This window comes from Lygodium microphyllum, chromosome 21 (assembly GCF_053477565.2).
Source record: "Lygodium microphyllum isolate KBCC chromosome 21, Lygodium_microphyllum_v1.1.10, whole genome shotgun sequence".
NCBI classification, from domain to species: Eukaryota; Viridiplantae; Streptophyta; class Polypodiopsida; order Schizaeales; family Lygodiaceae; genus Lygodium; species Lygodium microphyllum.
In genome coordinates, this window is record NC_141155.1 from 19066070 (window position 1) to 19086401 (window position 20332).

A 20332-nucleotide genomic window follows, 5' to 3' on the forward strand; every position below is an offset into this window, starting at 1 on the left:
GCTCTATTTGCTTGTCCTCAACCACCTCTTTGATGAACTAATAGTGGACCTCAATCTACTTGGTCTTCGCATGAAAGACTAGATTATGTACCAATTGAATGACACTCATAGAGTCCGAATGTAATGTAGGAGTCATGGTCATACTGCCACTAGACGGCCTAACCATAGGGTCTCCTTGTAAGCCTCAGTGATTGCAATGTACTTAGCCTCGGTAGTAGATAAGGCTATGCATTGCTGTAACCTAGACATCCAAGAAAAAACACCTCCAATAAAGGTGAAGACATAGCCAGAGGTGGACTTCCTACTATCTACATGTCCTGCATAATCAGAGTCTGTTTAGCCTACAACTCCAATAGATTGGCCACCATAACAAATGCACATGTCTGCAGTGCCCTTAGTGTATCTTATGACACCCTTTACAACATTCCAATATTGCCTATTAGGTCTCATCATATAACGAGCCACAACTCCCATTGCAAGTGCTATGTGAGGTCTAGTGGCTATTATCACATACATTAAGTTGTCCATTGCGGATGCATATGGGATCTTGGCCATCTCGGCCTTCTCATTATCTAACTAGGGACAATCTGCTTTATTGACTTTCACTTGACAAGGTAATGGGCAGTCAATAGGCTTACCACCTTGCATATGGAACAACTCAAGGACTTAATGAATGTACTCCTTCTATGACAAGTAGAGGAGTTCCTTAGAGCAATTGTGCATAATATGCATACCAAGTATGCGAGAGACATACCCTATGTCCTTCATCTCAAAGCTCTTCTTGAGCTAAGTCTTCAAAGCATCTGACTCATCTTCCAGTAACCAGCATGTTATTAACATATAGCACCAAAATAATAAGGCTACCATCACGGGCCTTCTTCGTATAAAGACATGGATCCATATTACTATAGGTGTAACCTTGTGAATGCATAAAGGCATCAAACTTATGATACAATTTCCTAGGTGACTACTTAATTTCTCAACTTGCACACTAGGTGTTCTCTACCCTCCTCAAAGCCCTTAGGTTGTTGCATATAAATGTCCTCATGCAAGTCTCCATGAAGAAAATCTATTTTCACTTCCATCTAGTACAAGTCCAAATCCATCTGTGCAACCAAGACTAATACCAAGCATAGAGTAGTTATCTTGATTACTCGAGAAATTATCTCATCAAAATCAACTCCATTCTCACGTTTTAGCCTTATATGCTAACTTAGGGTAAGCAAGGGTACTCTTCAACTTATACAGCCACTTGCATGGCAATGCATATTTTCCATTGGGCAAAGGAACTAATCTCATGTACGGTTTTTTTGCAGTGAATTATACTTAGATTGCATGGCTCTCTCCTAAGAGTGACTATCACAACTGTGTATGGCCTCCTCATAAGTAAGGGGCTTATCGGAATCTGTCACCATTACATAATGCATAGAGGGCTCAAAATGATTAGGAGGATGTAAGGCTCTAATGGAGCGTCTTAAGATTGGATGTGGGATTTGTGCGGCCTATTCTCGTTGTTCAACATCATGATCTTGCACAAGTGGATCTAGTCTAGTATATAATTAGTAGTTGCAACAAGCTTTCGAAGTAGGGCTAGTTGGACTTTAATAGAAGGCTGCTCTTGAAAGATCACATGGCGTACTTTAACTATTTGCTTAGGTTGCTTATGCATATTATCCTTGTGAAACACAACATCATGGCTGCAGATAATCTTTCGAGCTTGTGGATCCTAAAGGTGATATCTCGTCTCACCTACATCACCATATCTAAGAAAGATGCATTTGGCGGACTTTGGATCTAGCTTATTTCGTTTGTCTTTGGGAATATGGCAGAAAGCCTCACATCTAAAGACTCTCAAATGAACATATGAGAGAGATTTACCAGACCATATCTCCTCAATAGCTTGACCATTTAGAGCAGTGTATGGGATTGATTAATCAAAAGAATGACAGTAGCAATTGTCTCAGTCCAAAAATACAATGTAAACTTGCCTGACTAAGCATACTGCAATATGCTTTTGAATTGGGGTTGGTTGGACTGTAACAGGAGACTCCTCTTGAAAGATCACTCTGTGTACCACAACTACTTACTCTGGTTTCTTATGTATATTATTCTTGTGAAACACAACATCATGGTTGTGGATAACCTTTCGAGAATGTGGATTCCAAAGGTGATAGCCCATCTCACCTTTATCACCGTATCCAAGAAAGATGCATTTGATGGACTTCGGATCCAGCTTATTGCATTTATCTTTGGGAATATGGCAGAAAGCCTCATATCTAAAGACTTTAAAATGAGCATATGAGAGAGGTTTGCTAGACCATATTGTGATATCCTGACTTGGATTTAACATATTTCCAACTTCTCACAAAATGGACTTGAAGAACTCTAAAATCATTAAATAGAGAAGATCTCGAGAAAAAAAAAAACCGAGGATTGTAACCCAACATTTTTTCCAGATTGACAAGGATTGTAGCCACCCATCATGGAAGTTACCACGTGAATGAGAGTTATGAGCCATATTAGTCCATCAGTGTCAGTGTCTATAGTATGGATGGTCCAAAAATACTAGATTTTTGGACAAAACTAGTATGTTTTTGATATTTTGGATATTATTTATTATAAATATCCTAAAAAGCTATGGAAACTTCTAGAAGAGGGTGTCATGTAAAAAAAGCAAGTGGCTTTTTTAGCCAGCTTTGGAGATTTAATGCAAAAAGAAGGATTGGCGAAATCGCACCGTGTTGCGATCGCAATTTATAGGCAGCAAATAACACTCCGAACGGGAAGAAGAAGAATGAGTGATCTGGAAGATTTTTGATCAGGCGTCTTGGAATTTTACCCCCTTTTCGGAGCCAACGGAACCATCAGATTTGCGATTTGAGCATCAGAAGCTTCAGATTGCTGATTTTGCCAAAATCCCTTTCATAAAGAGCTCTTCTTTTTAGCCACAACCCTTTTTCTCTAATTTAGCTATAAATAAGAGGCATAGGGAGCAGTTGAGAAAGAGTTTGAGCAAGAGGGGAGAGACCCTTCTCAGGAGTATAGAGCAAGAGGGAGGAAAATAGAAGGAGGTAGATGGATATATACACTCCCTCCCCTCTCGAGGCTGTGAGAGGGAGCTAGAGAGGGGGAGAATTAGAAAGAGAGAGAGAGGGAAGAAGATCCGGAGAGGTTGCGAGAGAGGGGGTCAGAGAGAAAACGAAATAACTCAACCTTCCCTGTCTCGATCTTCAACTCGGTCTTCAACTCGGTAAGCTGCTCTTACGCTCTCCCATCCTGAATTCATTCCACCTTCTCTATCTCTCGAACCCGCTCTCGAACGATGACTCCAAAGCACAACGAGGCAGAAAGACCATGAAATCCACTGTGACTGGTCAAATAACGGGCATTGCCAGAGATACGAGAATGGTTGAGGTTGCCGGAATCGCCACTACCAACGGAACATCGGATGTGGTGAACGCAAGCATAAGCAAAGACGAAATTCCCAATGATGTCATGCCAAACCAGGTTAAAATAATAAGTTTTTTTCCGAAATTAAGTACATAAAATGTTAGCTTTTACATTTACACTTACATGAGATGTCAGTTTCATCTAGAGAGTGTATTAATACACGCACAAACGGTTAACTACTACTTATGATTTGTAGATAGATTAATCGAGATTATAATTCGTAGAATCCTGATGGAAATAGTTACATGAGGTTATTGCACGAAATGAGTAAAGGATGTTATGCACATGCGAGATTAGTAAAATAAATCGATATATTTATTGCCAAACACGACAATGGTTAGGAGTTGATTAACGCTTAAAAAAGTGAAAGTCTATTTAAAGAATCTTGTAAATTATCTCGTTAAATTATTGTCGCAATAATTTTCTTAGTATCAACTAAAGGAAATTCACTTATGTTGGGTAAGTTACATCTAAACGGGAAATTTGTATCTTGCTTAACAACGTTGAAAGATTTGTACTCAACACTTCTTTACGGAAAGAAAAATCATCGTTAGAATATAAGGTTACCTTGGGTTAAGGATCTACCTTGGCTATGTGAAGCTGTGAATTGTACGATGGTGTGATTGTCATCGTTTGAAAGGATTGTTTGTGTTTGCTAGAATCTAGATCTCTGATTAAAAACATTGATAAACAAGATAAAAGGAAAGATCGAGCTAGGCTACCTCCAAGCTAGCTGCGAGACCCTACTCCAAGGGAGTCATGATTATCGCTTCGAGAGGCTGACTGGCTCCGTAGTAGCGGAAAGGTCTGTTCGTAAGGATAGTCTCGAGTAGTAGGAAATGTGGATGCTAGGGGGGCTTTGGCCGTAAATTCCGCATTACTTTGAGAATCTGATGAGCCCCTTCGCGACCCAAGATGGGATCTTGGAATCCTAGTACTAGTTATACAAGGGAGGAATCTTGGTGGATAGAATATTCTTGTGGAATTTTGTATATCTTCTGTAGGATTGGAAAGATGGAAATTGTAATAAACTTCCAATATAATAAAGGAATTTGTTTTTTATTCAAGGGTTGTTTGAATTGTATCCGTGTTCGTGAAATAAATTACATAAAGGAACCTGTGATTTAACGGACTAATTAAGGAAGTTGGTTATATATGTTTCAATAAATGTGCTGTAGGTAATTAAAAAACTAAAGATGATACCATCATCAAACAAAAGCGGGTGGACGTGACCCTCGACGAGTCCGTCCAACGGTAGGGTAGTCTTGGTTAGTTGGGAGCTTTTCTAAATCAGCGATAGAAATAGGAAGATGATAAATTGACCAACTAGTTGTTAGGTAAAACCGACTTGTATTGTTTTAGGGGACCGGAATGGGATTTTGTCTTATGGGCAGGAGGGTTGGCGTACCGCACTCACCTTCGTTTTCCATTCTCTTTGAACCAAGTGCAATGGCAAGTCCACTTGAGTTCGAGTAATCCTGTAGGAAGTGGGAACTCAAAATCACTGATGCTAGTTGGCTGTTAGGAGGCCCATTTGATTTTAGGAACCCGAAAATTCAGGTTAATCCTATTGGGTTCGACCGGAACTCTTCCATTGCAATGCAGACTCAGTAGGGCCTAAGTGACAAACCTCGTGATACTCCAAGGGAGCGCCGGGCGACGTCATTTTGGAAAACCTACTAATGGACTACTAAAAGGCGCATGTTGGATTGAGATTGGCAGACACCTTCAAATACCTCCTCAGTAACTTGACCATTTAGAGCAGTGTATGATAGTAAGCTTGCCTGACTAAGCATACTGTAACGTGCTTTGTAATTGGGGCTGGTTGGATTGTAACAAGAGGCTCCTTTTGAAAGATCACCCTGCGTATCTCAACTACCTGCTGTTGTTGCTTATACATATTATTCTTGTGAAACACAACATCATGGCTATGGATAACCTTTCAAGCATGTAGATCCCAAAGGCGATAGCCTATCTTACCTTCATCACCATATTGAAGAAAGATACATTGATGAACTTCGGATTTAGTTTATTGTGTTTTTCTTTGTGAATATGATAGAAAGCCTTAGATCCAAAGGCTCTCAAATGAGCATATGAGGGAGGTTTGCTAGACCATACCTCCTCAGTAACTTGACCATTTAGAGCAGTGTATGGGGTTGATTAATCAAATGAATGGAAGTAGTAACTGCCTTAGCCCAAAAGTACTACGGTAAGCCTCCTTGACTAAGCATATTGTCAACTCTTTCCTGAATAGTTATATTCATGCGCTTTACAACGCCATTCAAGGGTGGGGTGAACGGAGCGGTCAATTGATGCTTAATACCCTCTCATCACAAAACTACTCAAATGCCTTAGAGATATACTCATCGCCATTGTCAAATGTAGGCATTTGAGCCTATACCTAGACTGGTTCTCAACCATAGCAAGAAAGTATTGAAATGTAATTAACACCTTTGAGTTTTGCTTAATAGGATATGCCTAAACTTTATGTGAATAATCATCAATGAGCGTTACCAAGTACTTAGCACCACCTAATGACTCGCAGGGCATGGGACCACAAATATGTGAATGAACAATGGCCAAAGGCTCACCCACATGGATAGAGCCAGACTTTTTATGAGAGTTACATGTTTGCTTGCCATATAAACAATGATCGCAAGAGTCAAAAAATGATTAATTAAGAGGTGGCAAATGCTACAAATGAGTGAGTATTTTCATTTCTTTAAGGGATATATGCCCAAGACGGTGTTGCCAAATAGATACACGAGGAAGATCAGTCACGGCCAAAACATGATTAACAAATCCAAATACAAGCAAAGGGTATGGGTTACCAACCTTGGTACCTCTAGTAAAACAAGACTACTACGAGTAATCTTCCATGCAGAATCACCAAAAGAGACCTTGTACTTGTGTGAAGAAATATCCTAACGCAAAAACATAAATGAAAGCGTATGATAAAACATAAACTCAACAGAATTCAGCTAGGGTTAGGGTAACTCAAAGACAATGAACACACTGGAAATATAAATGAATGACTAAATGCTGAATATACAATGTTCATGTAGCAAACAAACCGTGCAGAAATGAAAACTATATCCCAAACTCTTGTGTCTTGTGGACTGAGGTAGAGGTGCTAAGCGAGAGTGTGTCGTACTCATGACAGACCCCGAAACGCAACAAGGCAGCCTTTAGATGTTGGATAGCAGCAAACATAGCAGTGTGTAGTGTTGATCAGTGTTGCACATGCAGAGGATGTAAGTGTGTGGTGTGGACATGCAGAGGAGAGAGAAAACTGCAAACGCAAAAAGGTGATGATGACATGGCAGGTTGATGGCAACAAAAATGCAAGTATGATGATGCGGCAAATTGATGGCAAAAAAAATGCAAGTATGATGACATGGTAGTCCGAATAGCAGCCGCAGGTCACAAATGGAGTAGTTTAGTAGGTCGCCAGCTGTAGACCATGTGGTTGATTAACAAACACAGGAGAAATTAATGTTGATTATATGATGGAGGTTGGAAACATGCACCTGATGGATGTAGACAGTAATGGGCCTTGATTGAATGGAGGGCAGCATGCCTATTTATAGAAAGTTTCAGGACCTCGTATTGCACATTGTTTAAAACTCTCTCGAATTGCATACCATTTTAGGGTTTTCATTAATTAAGCATTTTTGGATTATTTAAGTGGCTAATTCAGCATGTAATGCTTATGTTAGCTCAATACCCCATTTCAAGCCCAAAAATTGAACTAGAAAGAAAGGCCAATCCAAAGTAGTATTTTTGGTTTTGTGTGTTTTTATCTGAAGGTTTTTCACCCTAAAGCAGCCGAGGTATTGGACAAAGGGTGTACGATGGTTGCCTAATGGCCTACCAAGACCACAGAGGTGATGGTTATCTTACCAAGGGAGTCCAAGTGGTCACCCCAAAGAGGCCAAGGCATCGGACAAAGGGTGTACGTCGGTTGCCGAGTGACCTACCAAGTCCTGCAAAGGCAGATGGAACCATAGTGAGCTTTTCTTCTTCTCTATTTTTTTGTTCGATAATAATTGTTTCAAAAAGTAGAGGTGGCAATCGATTAAGTAATGAACGGGAGACTAGTAGCTAGACTCAAAGGCTTTCACAAAATAAACATGCTATCCCTACTACTATTGGGTGTTGATGATGAATAAATAGACTAGTGTGTGTAGCAAATATGGTGGGTATGTGGAGAGGCAAAAAAGATGTGTACAAAGCAAGCTAGTCAAGCTAAGCAAGCTAGGGAGATTGCCATGTGCAATGCTGCGAATATGGCGGATCCAGAGTCCACCACTCAAAAAGACCCAAAAGGGATAAATGCGCACAGATGCATATTTACAAAAATGGAGTATGTAAGAGGCAATGTAGGTGTGAACATGCTCATGCAAAATGCTATGCAACGGTGCTACTTGGATAGTGCCCTTGTGGGGGAATTGTTCACTTGTCCAAGCGCCCTTTTACAATCATGTCATTTTGATGATATGGATAAAGATACAAAGTACAATACACAATACTGTCGGAAAAGAAATTGTAAAGAACATGCTGTCATCTCCAAGAGAAGCATGCCACCTTCTCTTAAGCTAGAAGGGGAATTCAGAGGGAATCACTCTCTCCCCGTCAATCTAAAGAAGTAGGAGAGGGTGTATCAAAGCCGATCTTGGATAGAATATATTGCAACACCGATTGATTGCCTTGGTCAATATGTCTACAAAGTTATTGGATGAAGGCACAAACTCTAGGCGTATAGAGCTTAGCTCAACTTGCTCTTTGGTGAAGTGAAAGTGGATCTCCACATGCCGTGTTTGTGGTGTAATGATTAGATTGCATGCAAGCAATGGCACTTTGGTTATTGTAGTATACAACGGTGGGAGAGTCACATGGAAAGTGAAGTGTTGCCACTAAGCTTCTTAAATAGATAGCCTCGGTAGTACCATAAAAAAAAGTGCACTACTTAGTCTTTGTTGTGGAAGTGGCTACCATCTCTTACTTATAGTTGGCCTAAGAGATGGGTACTGTGCCCAAGGTAAAGAGAGAGCTTTCACGGGAACGTTGGGTGTCAAGATCTCCTGCCCAGTCAGAGTTAGTATACTGGTGTAAGCATAAACTAGATCCATAAGCTAGGCCATAAGAATAGATACACCGTAAATATCTCAAAACACGAAGACCATATTAAGTAACATCAAGTGATGAAGCAACAAGCATGTAATCATTTGAGCTTTACTTCAAGGCATTTATCTCTTCTATCTTAACAATAGATTTAGGAACAATGCTATGATCATTAGAAGATTTTCCATTATTTTGCGCTTTCCCTTTGCCTTTTTCATATCTATTATTGTGCATTTTATGGCATTGTGGCCTTATGTGACCCTACTATCCAGAATAATGACAAGTAAGAGAGGACTTAGGACCATGGGATTGACCGCGTGATTGCCCACAGACTTTGACTTGCCCCTGTTGGGATGTGAGTCTCTACCATGATTATTATTCGCATTACCACCTTGTCTATCCCTCATTGCAAGTGTATGAGAAGTATTGGTTGTATCAACATTCTTCCTATTTACCTCTTGTGTAAGCAAAGCACCCTTTACATTTTTGAGCTGAAAGCCAGCTTTAGGAGGGTTTGCATTCATAGTAGTGTGAAATGTATCGCAAGACTCAGACAATGTAATAATCAAGAAAAGAGACTTAACATTCTCCTCAAACTGAAGATCGTGCGAAGTAAGCTGATTGAAAATAGAATGAAACTCATTTAAGTGAGAAGACATAGACGTCTGTTCCTTTATATGAAGGTCCATGAGTTTCCTAAGCCAATACAACTCAGTTTGCAGGACTTTGCTTATCATAGAGATCAATTTTTTTTTTTCATAATGCATATGTACTATCCTCAATCTCAATGACATTGAAGTACACTTGCTTTGGCATTCTCTGCGTCATAAAGTTCTAGCATTATGCCCCCTAATTTTGATGGCTTAACCTACTTCTTTTGTATCAATATCTGCCAAATTTGAGTCTTCCAATGCTGAAAGGCATTGCCGTCCAACTTCTCTATGTTGAAGATAGTATTGTCATTGGAGACATTTGAAGCACTTGCCATTATTTCTGTTAAATAAAAGTTGGCTTCCAACCATTGTGCTCTTGTCATAGTGGATTCCTATTCCCGGTTACATCTTATGCATTGTCTCTTTAATCAATCTTGTGTCTTTCATTATTCTATTGCATGTTTTGCTATTCTAACATGGTATCAGATGTTAAGGTTTGCTGATTGAGACATATTCACGTTGGTGTTTCTTATGCGGTCTCTTCTGTGTTGATTGCAAGTGATCCGATCCCATTTGCTTTGTTCCATAGCTGATGTGGTATGCCTTGCGTTTTGACTTGCATGAGATAACATTAGTGCTTCCAGTGGTGACTTGCTCCTCGTTGACTTGTGCCAAAACTAGGCCGGCAGTGATGTTGATGTGTTGTACTGATACATGACCGTTGCTGTTGATGCAATTATGCCACCACGGGCACTATTGTTGACATTGTAATTGGCCATTGCTATTGCCGATTAATGTTGACTTCATTGTTGTGTGGATTGCTTGCAGGTCAATGTTTGGGTTGGTCTGTGTACTTGTGAGATCATCACTATGTTGCGTCCTTCTTTAATGGTTTGGTGCCATGGGTGACATCGTTATTGCCATTGATGTGGGCTGCCTCTATAGTCGCTGCCATAAGGATTGACCTTGCTTGCATTGACTTGTCTACGTCTATGATTGATTGATGTGTTTTAATCGTGTGTCTTTGACTCAACATTGCTTGCTATCTGATTAGCGTGCTATGTACATGGAGTGTATATATCGTGCGTTTTGATGTGCCGCCTGACCAACCTGCCTACAGATCTATGATACGTGCGGCAAGTTTGCTTTGACTTCATGCTTATCTGCTGATTCTAACTTTGCTAAATGTATTGATGTTAACTGCGTTTTTTGCGTTTGAAATCATGTGCCTATGGTTGACCTCGTGTGACTATCCCTATGTACCAAGTGTTCATGTGACTGCGTTTTGTAATTGACATGGCTGTCTTTGAAGTGGGCGTTGTTGCGTGATGGTTTGTCGATAGTGATGCATTGCTACTTTCCCTACCCTGTTTGTCGTGTTGGTCTTGCATGCATATGTGTGAGGACTTGTTCTATGCTCAAGTTCTTTGCAGGCTATTCACACTTCCACTGCTACTCTCTTCTTATCAAATTAATATGTAAGTACTTTTCCTTTCTCATTCCACTTCATTATGATTGTGACAGTACCCTTGTGATTGCGTGATTCATTCTTCTAACATATACCATGAAGATGCGGTTCAATGTTGCGATGCTAATCATTGCTTTTCAGCGAGCGTATTGGATTACTCAAGTCTTTGGAGGTATCTCTACTTCTATCATGGTGCGGTATAGTTGTGGTCATGCATATGCAAGTAAAGAGATGGAAGGGTGTGGTGTAGTGTCACATTTGAAGAGAAGAAAGATACAACAGACATGTTGTTGCTTCATGCCATGGATACCTTGGTCATGCTTGGCGGAGCATGTGAACACATACATGTTTGCATTATCTTGGTTTGCTCGAGGCCTATGATGGCTCGATTGGACAGTTTTTCTCGGCTCTAGTGATACTGTACGCCGTCACATGCTCCTAGCCAAAAGGCGCAAGTGTGAGGGTGGAGAGAGGGCATGCTGATGTTCTTTTGTTACTAGTGGATTTGATGTGTGTCATCAAGTTGACATCTTGTGGCGATCCAAACCTTGGATTGGTGTGTCCAGCGCCAAGTTCATGTTGGAATGAGCAAGATGATGTGTTCTTGTAGTCTCGCATGAGGGGACCCAAAGGGCATGCTGATGCTCTAGTGGAGGAGTCTTGGTGTCACGGTGAGCTATCCATGGAGCTTGTGTGGCTACAAGAGATGCAGGTGGCTAGCTCAACTATTTTGCTTTCAGAGAGGGCTTATGGCATTTGGACTTCTTCTTCAAGGTGTTTTCTTCTTGAGGCGCATCCAGCGGAGTGCACGCTACTGCAGTATCCATGATGCATCTTGTTTATTCTTGTTCATTGGTTGTTCACCTATGCTTTGAGAGAGGATGTTATTTTTTTTGCAAGTAAAATGTGGCTAATTATATTACTCAAAAGGCTGATTACAATGAAGTACACATGCTTAACAGACTAGCTAGAGCTGATGAAGATCACAAATCCATAATGAATACAAGCCTCTCAAGGCGGTCTTGGGGGGATGTGGGCAAGAAGCCATGGAGGGGGGGTGTATTGCCATCTGGGACTGTCTGCCAGTGTCGTGAAGAATAGGTCATGGCCGCCCCAAGTGAGCGGAAAGTGAAGACGGAGCTCTTGATGAGCTCGAGACTCACCTTGCACTTGGTCCCAACGGCCACGAAGGGAGTGGATGATGGAGGTCCAAAGCTCTGCCAAAGTTGCATATACTGAAAGGCACTCCCCGCCAAAAACCACCTGACAGTGTGCCTTCCAAATGTGCCATCCTATAGGACTCCCTATGATCTTCCATACCTTTGAGCGCTCTGCTGTGGGATCCAATACTTGGCGGCTGGGTAGAGCTTCCAAGCTGACCACTGCACAAGACCCAGCCTCGATGAGAAAAATCGTCTCCTGCATCCCGGTCTCATACAAAAGGTGCCGGCCCTGGCTGACTGCCTTGAGAGAGCATGTTAGAAGCGGTCATATCACAGGTTCACGAGCATCCACAGCCTTATTTATGGGCACTCTCGTTATTCTTTATTTGGTAATTGGCCAGCCTATTTTGTGGTAGGATAACTCCTTTATTTTTGTCTATAAAAGGAGGGAGTGTGGCCACAGTCCCTTCTTTATTTGGTAATTGGCCAGCCTATTTTGTGGTAGGATAACTCATTTATTTTTGTCCATAAAAGAAGGGAGTGTGGCCACAATCTATTACCACACTTGTACTTGCGGATTCTTGGTGTGGAGAGAGGGAGTTTGTGGAGTGCGTGAGTTGGCTCTCAATCATCATACTCTTGCCATAGTGAATTCCTATTCCCTGTTACATCTTGCACATTGTCTCTTTCATCGATCTTGTGTCTTTCATTATTCGGTTGCACGTTTTGCTCTTCTAACAAGAACATGGTTAGACTCCAACATCCGAAGGGCGACATGGCTACAGATCCGCCAACCATTGACCACATGTGTGGAAATGATTTCCTGGATCTTCTTGGCTCTGCTCCAATCCCCTTTGAGTAAATTTCCGATGCTTGTTCGGCTTCTTATGCTTTGGTCAGGGACTAGGTTTCTATGAGAGTGCAATGGAAGAGGAACACAAACATGGAGAAAAAAGGAGAAGAGAAAAGACAATAGGAAGAGAAGAGAAATCTGCACTGAATTTGAAATGAATGTTAAATACAATGGAGGACTGATCAATCCCTGCATGCAACCCAAAGCATCAGTGAGGGCATCGGATCAGGCTAGAAAATGATGACAGCACCAGAGACGAAGATGACAACGGTGACGTTGACGTAGATAGATTGTGAAGCCAACAATGCTAGACAGAGATGGAGAAGAATGCTGTAACCTGTGAGAGCATATTCAGAAGACAGAAAAGAATAATCTGCCCGCGTTTGAGAGTAGCTATTTAACGGCTACAAAATACTGAATCTGGCAGACTGCTGCATGGCCAAGTGCATAAATGCAGTCTGACTGCATTTAATGCAGTAGGAAATGCTGATGTGGTAGTTGTGGGGCTAATCCCAGCCATTCGTAGCCAATTGTTGGAAAATAGGCTGCACATCCTTTAGCTGGATATGAGAAATGTCTGCAGATACTGACCGGGAAAAGAAATGCACACAAAACTGAATGGGAAACATAGTCAGAGCTTCAATGTCTTTGTTAGACTTTTGATGGAGCTCACAACCAAGAGATAACAAACTAACAGGAGAAAATGGCAAGCTAACGCTCCCTCTCAGATTCTAGAAGTGTCTAAAGACCCAACAACCTCTTGTGATGAAGTATGGAAGCCTTGGGCAAAGGCTTGTGAAGAGATCCATTGCATTGTCCTCTATGGGACAATAGGCCACCGCTAACTCTGAATCCACAATCCACTCCTGGACATAATGACCTCTATGCTCTTTGTGCGAACATGAAACACAGGGTTCTTTGCCAGAGCTAAGGCACTTTGGTTATCCACATGTAACTATGTGGATCTTGTTTGTGGAAAGCCAATCTCTGCCAACATCTAACAGAGCCAAATTGCCTCCATAGCTGTAGAACAAAGTGCTTGCTACTTTGCCTCTATAGAAGATAAGACCACAGGAGGCTGCTTCTTATTGCTCCATGAGATAGTTCCCGCCGATCCAAGGGAGAGCATAATGCGTAGTGGAGCGTCTTAACTCTACATCACGTGCCCAATCTAAGTCATTCCATCTAGAAAGAGTATCCCTCTCTCCATACATAATCTCGTAGGATTGAATCCCCTTGTAAGTAGCACAACACACGTAAAGCAGCTCACCAGTGAGCTTGTGTAGGAGTCTTCATCAAAGAAGACAAGAATGCCACAACAAAGGAAATATCTAGTCTAGCGTGTATAACCTAGATCAAAGAATCAACAAAGCACCTGTAACAGATAGCATTGGGTAAGGGTTCTCCAATTGCCACTCAGGGTCCATGGGGCAAGAAATAGGCCAACACTTGGCCATATCAAAGTCTAAAAGAAGCTCGTGGATGTACGTGTGTTGGGAGATGAAGATCCCTTGTGTCATTTGATAGATCTCCAGACCAAGGAAGAAGTGAAGGATCCGTAGGTCCGTCATATTAAACTCTTGATGCAAGATCTCATGAGTCTGATCAACCCCTTGTGAGTCACTCTTGATAATCAAATCATCCACATACAAGATGACTAAAACACATTTGTCACCCATAACCTTGTAATAAAGGTTGGGTCATGATTTGATCGATGGAAGCCACTTTGTAAGAGGAATCAATCAATTCTCTAGTATCAAGCCCTAGGAGCTTGCTTTAGGCCATAGAGGGTCTTCTGCAATGTATAGACATGATCCTCCTTCCCTTGCATAAGAAAACCAAGAAGCTGTGAAACATAAATCTGCTCCTTAAGGATGCCCTTTAGGAGGGTAGACTTGACATCCATGCGAAAGATAGGCCAACGGTGATGGGTTGTAAGAGCCAAGATAGCTCTAATAGTAGACATTGAAGTTGTAGATACGAAAGTCTTTGAATAATCCAACCCTACTTTCTGTGCAAATCCCTTGGCAACAAGCATAGCTTTGTGCTTGTCCAAGGATCTAGCAGCCAGGTACTTGGTCTTAAAGACCCACTTCATATCAATTACCTTCCGCTTCCGTGGACGCGGAACCAACTCCCAAGTCTGATTGCGCTTGATAGAATCAAGCTCCTCATGCATAGCACAATGCCAAATATGCTGTGAAAGACCCTCATGAACTGTAGTAGGCTCATGATCCTAAAGGCCGATGATACCATCGAGGAATGGTGATAGACTCATCCTATTGTGAGGGAGACTGAGAGGCCTTTGGTGCCTATAATCCACTTGTCTGGGAAAGGGACAACCCCTCATTGGGTAGAGGTATATCCCCCTCATTAGAAGAAGAGGGCTTCTCCTCAAATGGCTCAAGTCTCCTAGAAGACACTTAAGGAGATGGGGGAGGAGTAGAAATACTTGATGAAGTAGGAATAGAAGGAACCATCAAGGATGGAAGAGTAGTAGAAGAGGGGAGAAGGAGGGGATGGAGGGGGAGGAGCTGAACACAAAGAAGGGGTGCCAATAGGTAATTGAGAAGTTAGGGGTAGAGCTGATGATTGGGGGGAAGGGAGGGGGGCTAGGCAACGACAAAGAACCATGCGCACATGAATTAGCATCAATGGGATCATCAAGGGTTGAAGCCTCATCAAAGATAACATCTTGTCTCACATCAATCTTTTGTGTCGATAGGCCGTAGAGCTTGTAACCCTTCTTGGTCGTGCTATAACCAACGAAGATAAGCTTCTTTGACTTTGGGTAAAGCTTGTTGTCGCCTTTCTCCTTGTCCATGACATAAGCAATGCACCCAAAGATGCGAAAGTGCAACACAGAGGGCTTCTTCCCAAAGAACGCCTCAAGGAGTCATGTCCTATAATGCAGAAGTTAGTGACTTGTTGCAGATATGACACACATACAAGGCTCGTGGTGGCATATTCTTAATACTAATGCCCATTTCTTGACATCCTCCTTTTTAGGGATTCATTTGGTTTATTTTTGGAAGCTTGTTCTTTAAAAGGTGTAGTGGCATTCGATAAAGGATCATTTGATGGCTAACTCCTAGACGGAATTATTGGCCATGTTGAGGTTGCTCTCTTGGGATGGGATCACTAGAAATAGGAGGATAGGCCAAAATTTAATTGTATTGTAAGTTTGGGTTTGCCTTCTATTGCTGATGCCACTTTGGTGAGTTGCAAGGTGCTAATGTCTTTCCACATAGTCAGGAGGCTTTTTCGGATTCCTCGTGCATATAATTGTCCACCTTACTCCTTGTGGATCATAATCCGAGCTCTATCAAAGTCATAGTTGCCAAGAAACTTGTTTCATAAGGTTAGGAAACTTGTTTCTTATCTAGGTGTTTCATAAACGTATGAAACACCTATTTTAAACTTTCACAAATGCCATGCCCTAAATGTCTTGGGACTTTTGCAATCATCATTTATCATGGATTTACTTAGCACGTTGATATGGATATTGGCATTGATTGCCGGAGTTTTGATTTGAGTTGTTATTCATGATGATTGCATATATTGATGGCTTCTTTTACAACTAAAGTTGATGTTGAGCATGGATAGTGGACGATGGTGCATGCAAATATTGATGCCATGTTGAAGGTTCATTGGCGTGGTATAGAATAATGAATAATGTCAATCTATGTTTTCTACATTTAGGGAGTGCATAAGCATATCACATTTTCTTATTGCATGGCACATTGCTTGAACAACTTTTTGAAGGATATTGGTGAGTTATCATGGGCTCATGTTGTGATTGAAATGGTTACTTTTATTTTAAATCACCAATACCTTCTCTATGAGTTTACAAAAGGGTCAAGAAAGATGTTAAAGTATTTAGACATACACTTTGCCTACAGCTTTTTGATGTTGCGACGCCTCAAAGAGTGCATGGGTGCAGTGAGAGGATTGTTTATCAATGATGAGTTTAGTACTTCTTCATTGGCAATCACTCCCGTGGGCATGATATGCATGGAAAATGTAGAGAGCAATGAATTTTGGGATAATGTTGAAAAGATTGATGCAATGGTTGTGTCTATTGTACACCTGTTGAGACTCATTGATGGTGTGCAGCCATGTGTTGGCAAAGTGTATGAGGCAATGGATAGGATGATTGAGAAGTTAAAAGATTTAGTGCCTGGTGGTGAGCAATATGAGGAGATACATGATTTGTGTATTGAGAGGTGAAATGCCTATAGCTCACCTTTGCATTCAGCTACAATTGTTTTGGACTATGAGTTTCAGGTTAGGGATCATGAAAATGATACTGAGGTCAATCTCCATCGGAGGCAAATTCTTGAGTGCATGGTGCTTGATGTTGATACCAAGCGCAAAATTAGAGATCAACTTGCTCTTTAGGAGAGCAAAAAACTCTTATGGCTATGAGAATGCTCTACATGACCGATGCAGGGTTGGGGCACCTTTGTGGTGGGAGGATTTTGGATTAGATGGGCCAAAGTTGCAAAAGCTGGCTGTTCGTATCTTAAGTTAAGCAATGAGCTCCTCTCATAGAAGCGGAAAATGCCCCGAAACACCCCTTTACAGGACTCGAAATGTTGAAATGTATGGAGGAGGACCCAAAACACGTTTCTCTGTTCGAAATGTTTCTCCTTTGGGGAAATGGCTGCCACGTGGCATTTCCTCTTGGTGAAACATTTCGGTTCATCCCATTTCTCAACAAGTCCGAAATGTTTTCAGCAAAACATAGTATATTCTTTATGCTTTAAATGTAACATTATTAATTGTCATGAATCGCAAATAGGTCAAGCACATGCAAGTGGTGCAATAATAGAGCTATACTCTTGATGTTAGCATATATATATATATATATATATATATATATATATATATATATATATATATATATATATATATATAGAGAGAGAGAGAGAGAGAGAGAGAGAGAGAGAGAGAGAGAGATGGAAATTAAATAATTGCAAGCTCACCTTTTAAGAAATACACATTTTTTTCTTGCATATCAAACTTCTCCTTCTTGTGCCACATAGGCTCGGGGACGTTTTGGTTGGTCTGGAATCCTCGAACCAAAGCTTTAAATAATATATAGAATAGATACTCAGTCAATTAACATATGTACTATCTCCAACTGCTAGAATTACTTTCTTGATTGAGGAGATGAATATTGATTGTGGTTGATTCATGCTCAGAAGTGAATAGTAAGGTGGGTAGTTTCTTATAATCTTAGCATGACCATCAATTCTGAGTTAACACCTTGAATATGTAGGAAATGTTTGGAAAGAGTAACTTGACAGATGAAGCCAGTGAGGATGAGGAATGGGGTCCAAGAAGACAAAGAAAAAAGTCAAAGCAAGAAGATTCACTTCCGATAAAAACAGACACAAGGGATGGCAAGTGTGTTGAAGAAGCTCTAAAAGATTTTTCTTCTGCTGAACAGACAACCAGGGAGAGACGAGTTCGTTTACCACCAAGTGCTGTGGAGGTAAGCACAATAAAATTCTGCAGCCATATTGATGCTCTTTTGTGTGTTTTGCTGTGACAATGTTGTCATAAGCATGAGAACTAAAAAGTATGCTTCATCCTGTATCAAATTCCTTTTCTGCCTGCAAATTATCAAGCAAATAATAAATTGCAAAGTCTTTTGCATTAGTCGGAAAGTGGAGCAATAACATCTTCCTTTTGTTGTTCTACAGAAGCTTCGTGCTGTGTTTAAGGAGAATCCATTTCCAACAAAGGCTTGCAAGGAGAGCTTGTCAAAACAGCTTGGTGTTTCATTCAAGAAAGTAAGCTCAAAGCTTTTGCGCCTCTGACAACATTTTTTGGTGTGTTGCAATTTAAACCATCCAGCGGAATGTAATTGAGTTCTTTGTAGGGTACTTGAGGTTTCTGTATCTTTGCAGTTCGTCCAAGCTTATGTTTAGTCACAGCAACATGAACAAAATGGTCTCAATACAACTCTCAATGACTTGGTGTGCCAATCGTCACTATTCATCTGTGTCCAGGAGCTGGCAACCATTAAGTAGGATTGCTGAAATAGAAAGAGACGATCCATCAGAATTTTTGACTTCCAAATAACATCATTCCATAAGTGGAAACTTCGCTCTCATATACTGAGACTGGTTAGGCCTCCTTGACTTTGGATGCATACATCCTGTAGTTGACAGTTTGATTGTATGTGTACAGGTCAACTTTTGGTTCAGAAATACACGTTATGCAGCTATGAAGAATGGATTGATGCAGCAGTCAAAGACAAGGCAAAGGCGTTCTGCAAGTGCCAAATTTGGACTTGGTTTGAGTAAATCCACAAAGGAAACAAGTGCAGCTTCCAAGGAGAGTGATCATCTGTCTTGTTATCTAGTACTTTTGGAGATGTTAAATGAGGTGCAATTGAAAATAGAAAGGCTCAAGAAAGGTTTGGAAGGATCAACAGAGACATATGAAGGTGGGCATGTGATGTATGTGCCTGTTGCTGAACTAAGAGAGAAGTTATAGCGGATCAAATGCCAAAGGATGTGTTTCACCAAGGTGATTCAGTCCACTGTGATATTCATGCTTTAGGGTGATGAATGTCTTGTAGCCATACTCATTCTCTGCGCATAATGCATAGACTTGTAAACTCCTGATGATTTCAAGAGTGTTTGACAAAGGTCTCACTCAGTTACGAAAGTTTTGCTTAGTTTTATTTTGGCGACATTTAGGAGTACCATAGTTGTTCAAAGCACCCCTAATTTGATGATGTAAGGGGATATAAAATGAGCATTTTGTACTGTTTCTTTACATTTGTGCCCTGTGATTTTGGGCATGTTTTGCCGGCTCTTTCCTCTCTTTTTCTTTTTTGTAAAGCTTGTAAAGTAAAGAGCAGTTAGATTTGCAGGCGGCCATCTGGCCAGCATGCTGCAGCTGCACGCACAGCCAAAATATATGCCCAAAGGAGCCCCGTCTAATAGCCAAGCAACAAGCTTAACAAGGCTCCATCCTCAACGTTTGGATCATCATGCATTGTCATGCACGAACAATGATAGAAATCATGCCAGTAACCCTGAGGCATGGAAACCATGGCATCATGGAGAATATCACACAAACTACGTTCCAAAATAACAAGGTTCTAATGTGACCAATATGACCACGAGTTTAGTTGAAGACAAAAACATGTCTATTACTGAGATGTGCCAAACACAAGAAATGAAATAAATGAGAATTTTGCAATTGCAATTTATCAACTTGAGGCAATCTACCCACCCATGCACGACTTACAGTCCTTTGCCATGTTATTGAAGCTTAGATCCTTGAAATGAAATGCTGTATTCACTATAAAGTGTAATAGGTGGGGTTATTCTTTTGGATGTCAAGAAATACATGGTGTCTCGTTGATTAGCTCTCTTGCAAGGCATTTTTATTGCTACATTGGCTAGATTATTCATCCTTTAGACAGATGTTTAATATAATCGTACGATTAGGTCTCATGAGGATGGGCAATTCTGTTTTCCTTCACGAGTTAAGACTATTTTCTTTTTGTTGTTTGCAACATTGGGTAGCTTGTTCTTCCTGATTTTGAGAGCTTTGATCCTTGGCAAGATTAGAGTTTTGCTTGCCTTGATTATTT

At 40.9% G+C, this 20332-nt stretch overlaps 1 protein-coding gene across 4 annotated transcripts in view; it reads left to right on the forward strand.

Moving 5' to 3' along the window:
- Nucleotides 1-19912, forward strand: part of LOC148017786 (pathogenesis-related homeodomain protein-like) — a 148023-nt gene extending 128111 nt beyond the window's left edge. For all 4 annotated transcript variants that reach the window (XM_087661319.1, XM_087661320.1, XM_087661321.1 and 1 more), the window contains 3 exons: nucleotides 17996-18211; nucleotides 18423-18512; nucleotides 18913-19912. In XM_087661319.1, coding sequence (XP_087517445.1) covers nucleotides 17996-18211; nucleotides 18423-18512; nucleotides 18913-19221 — 615 coding nt within the window. In that variant the 3' untranslated portion in view covers nucleotides 19222-19912. The remainder of the gene's footprint in view (nucleotides 1-17995; nucleotides 18212-18422; nucleotides 18513-18912) is intronic.
- Nucleotides 19913-20332: the final 420 nt, after the last annotated feature.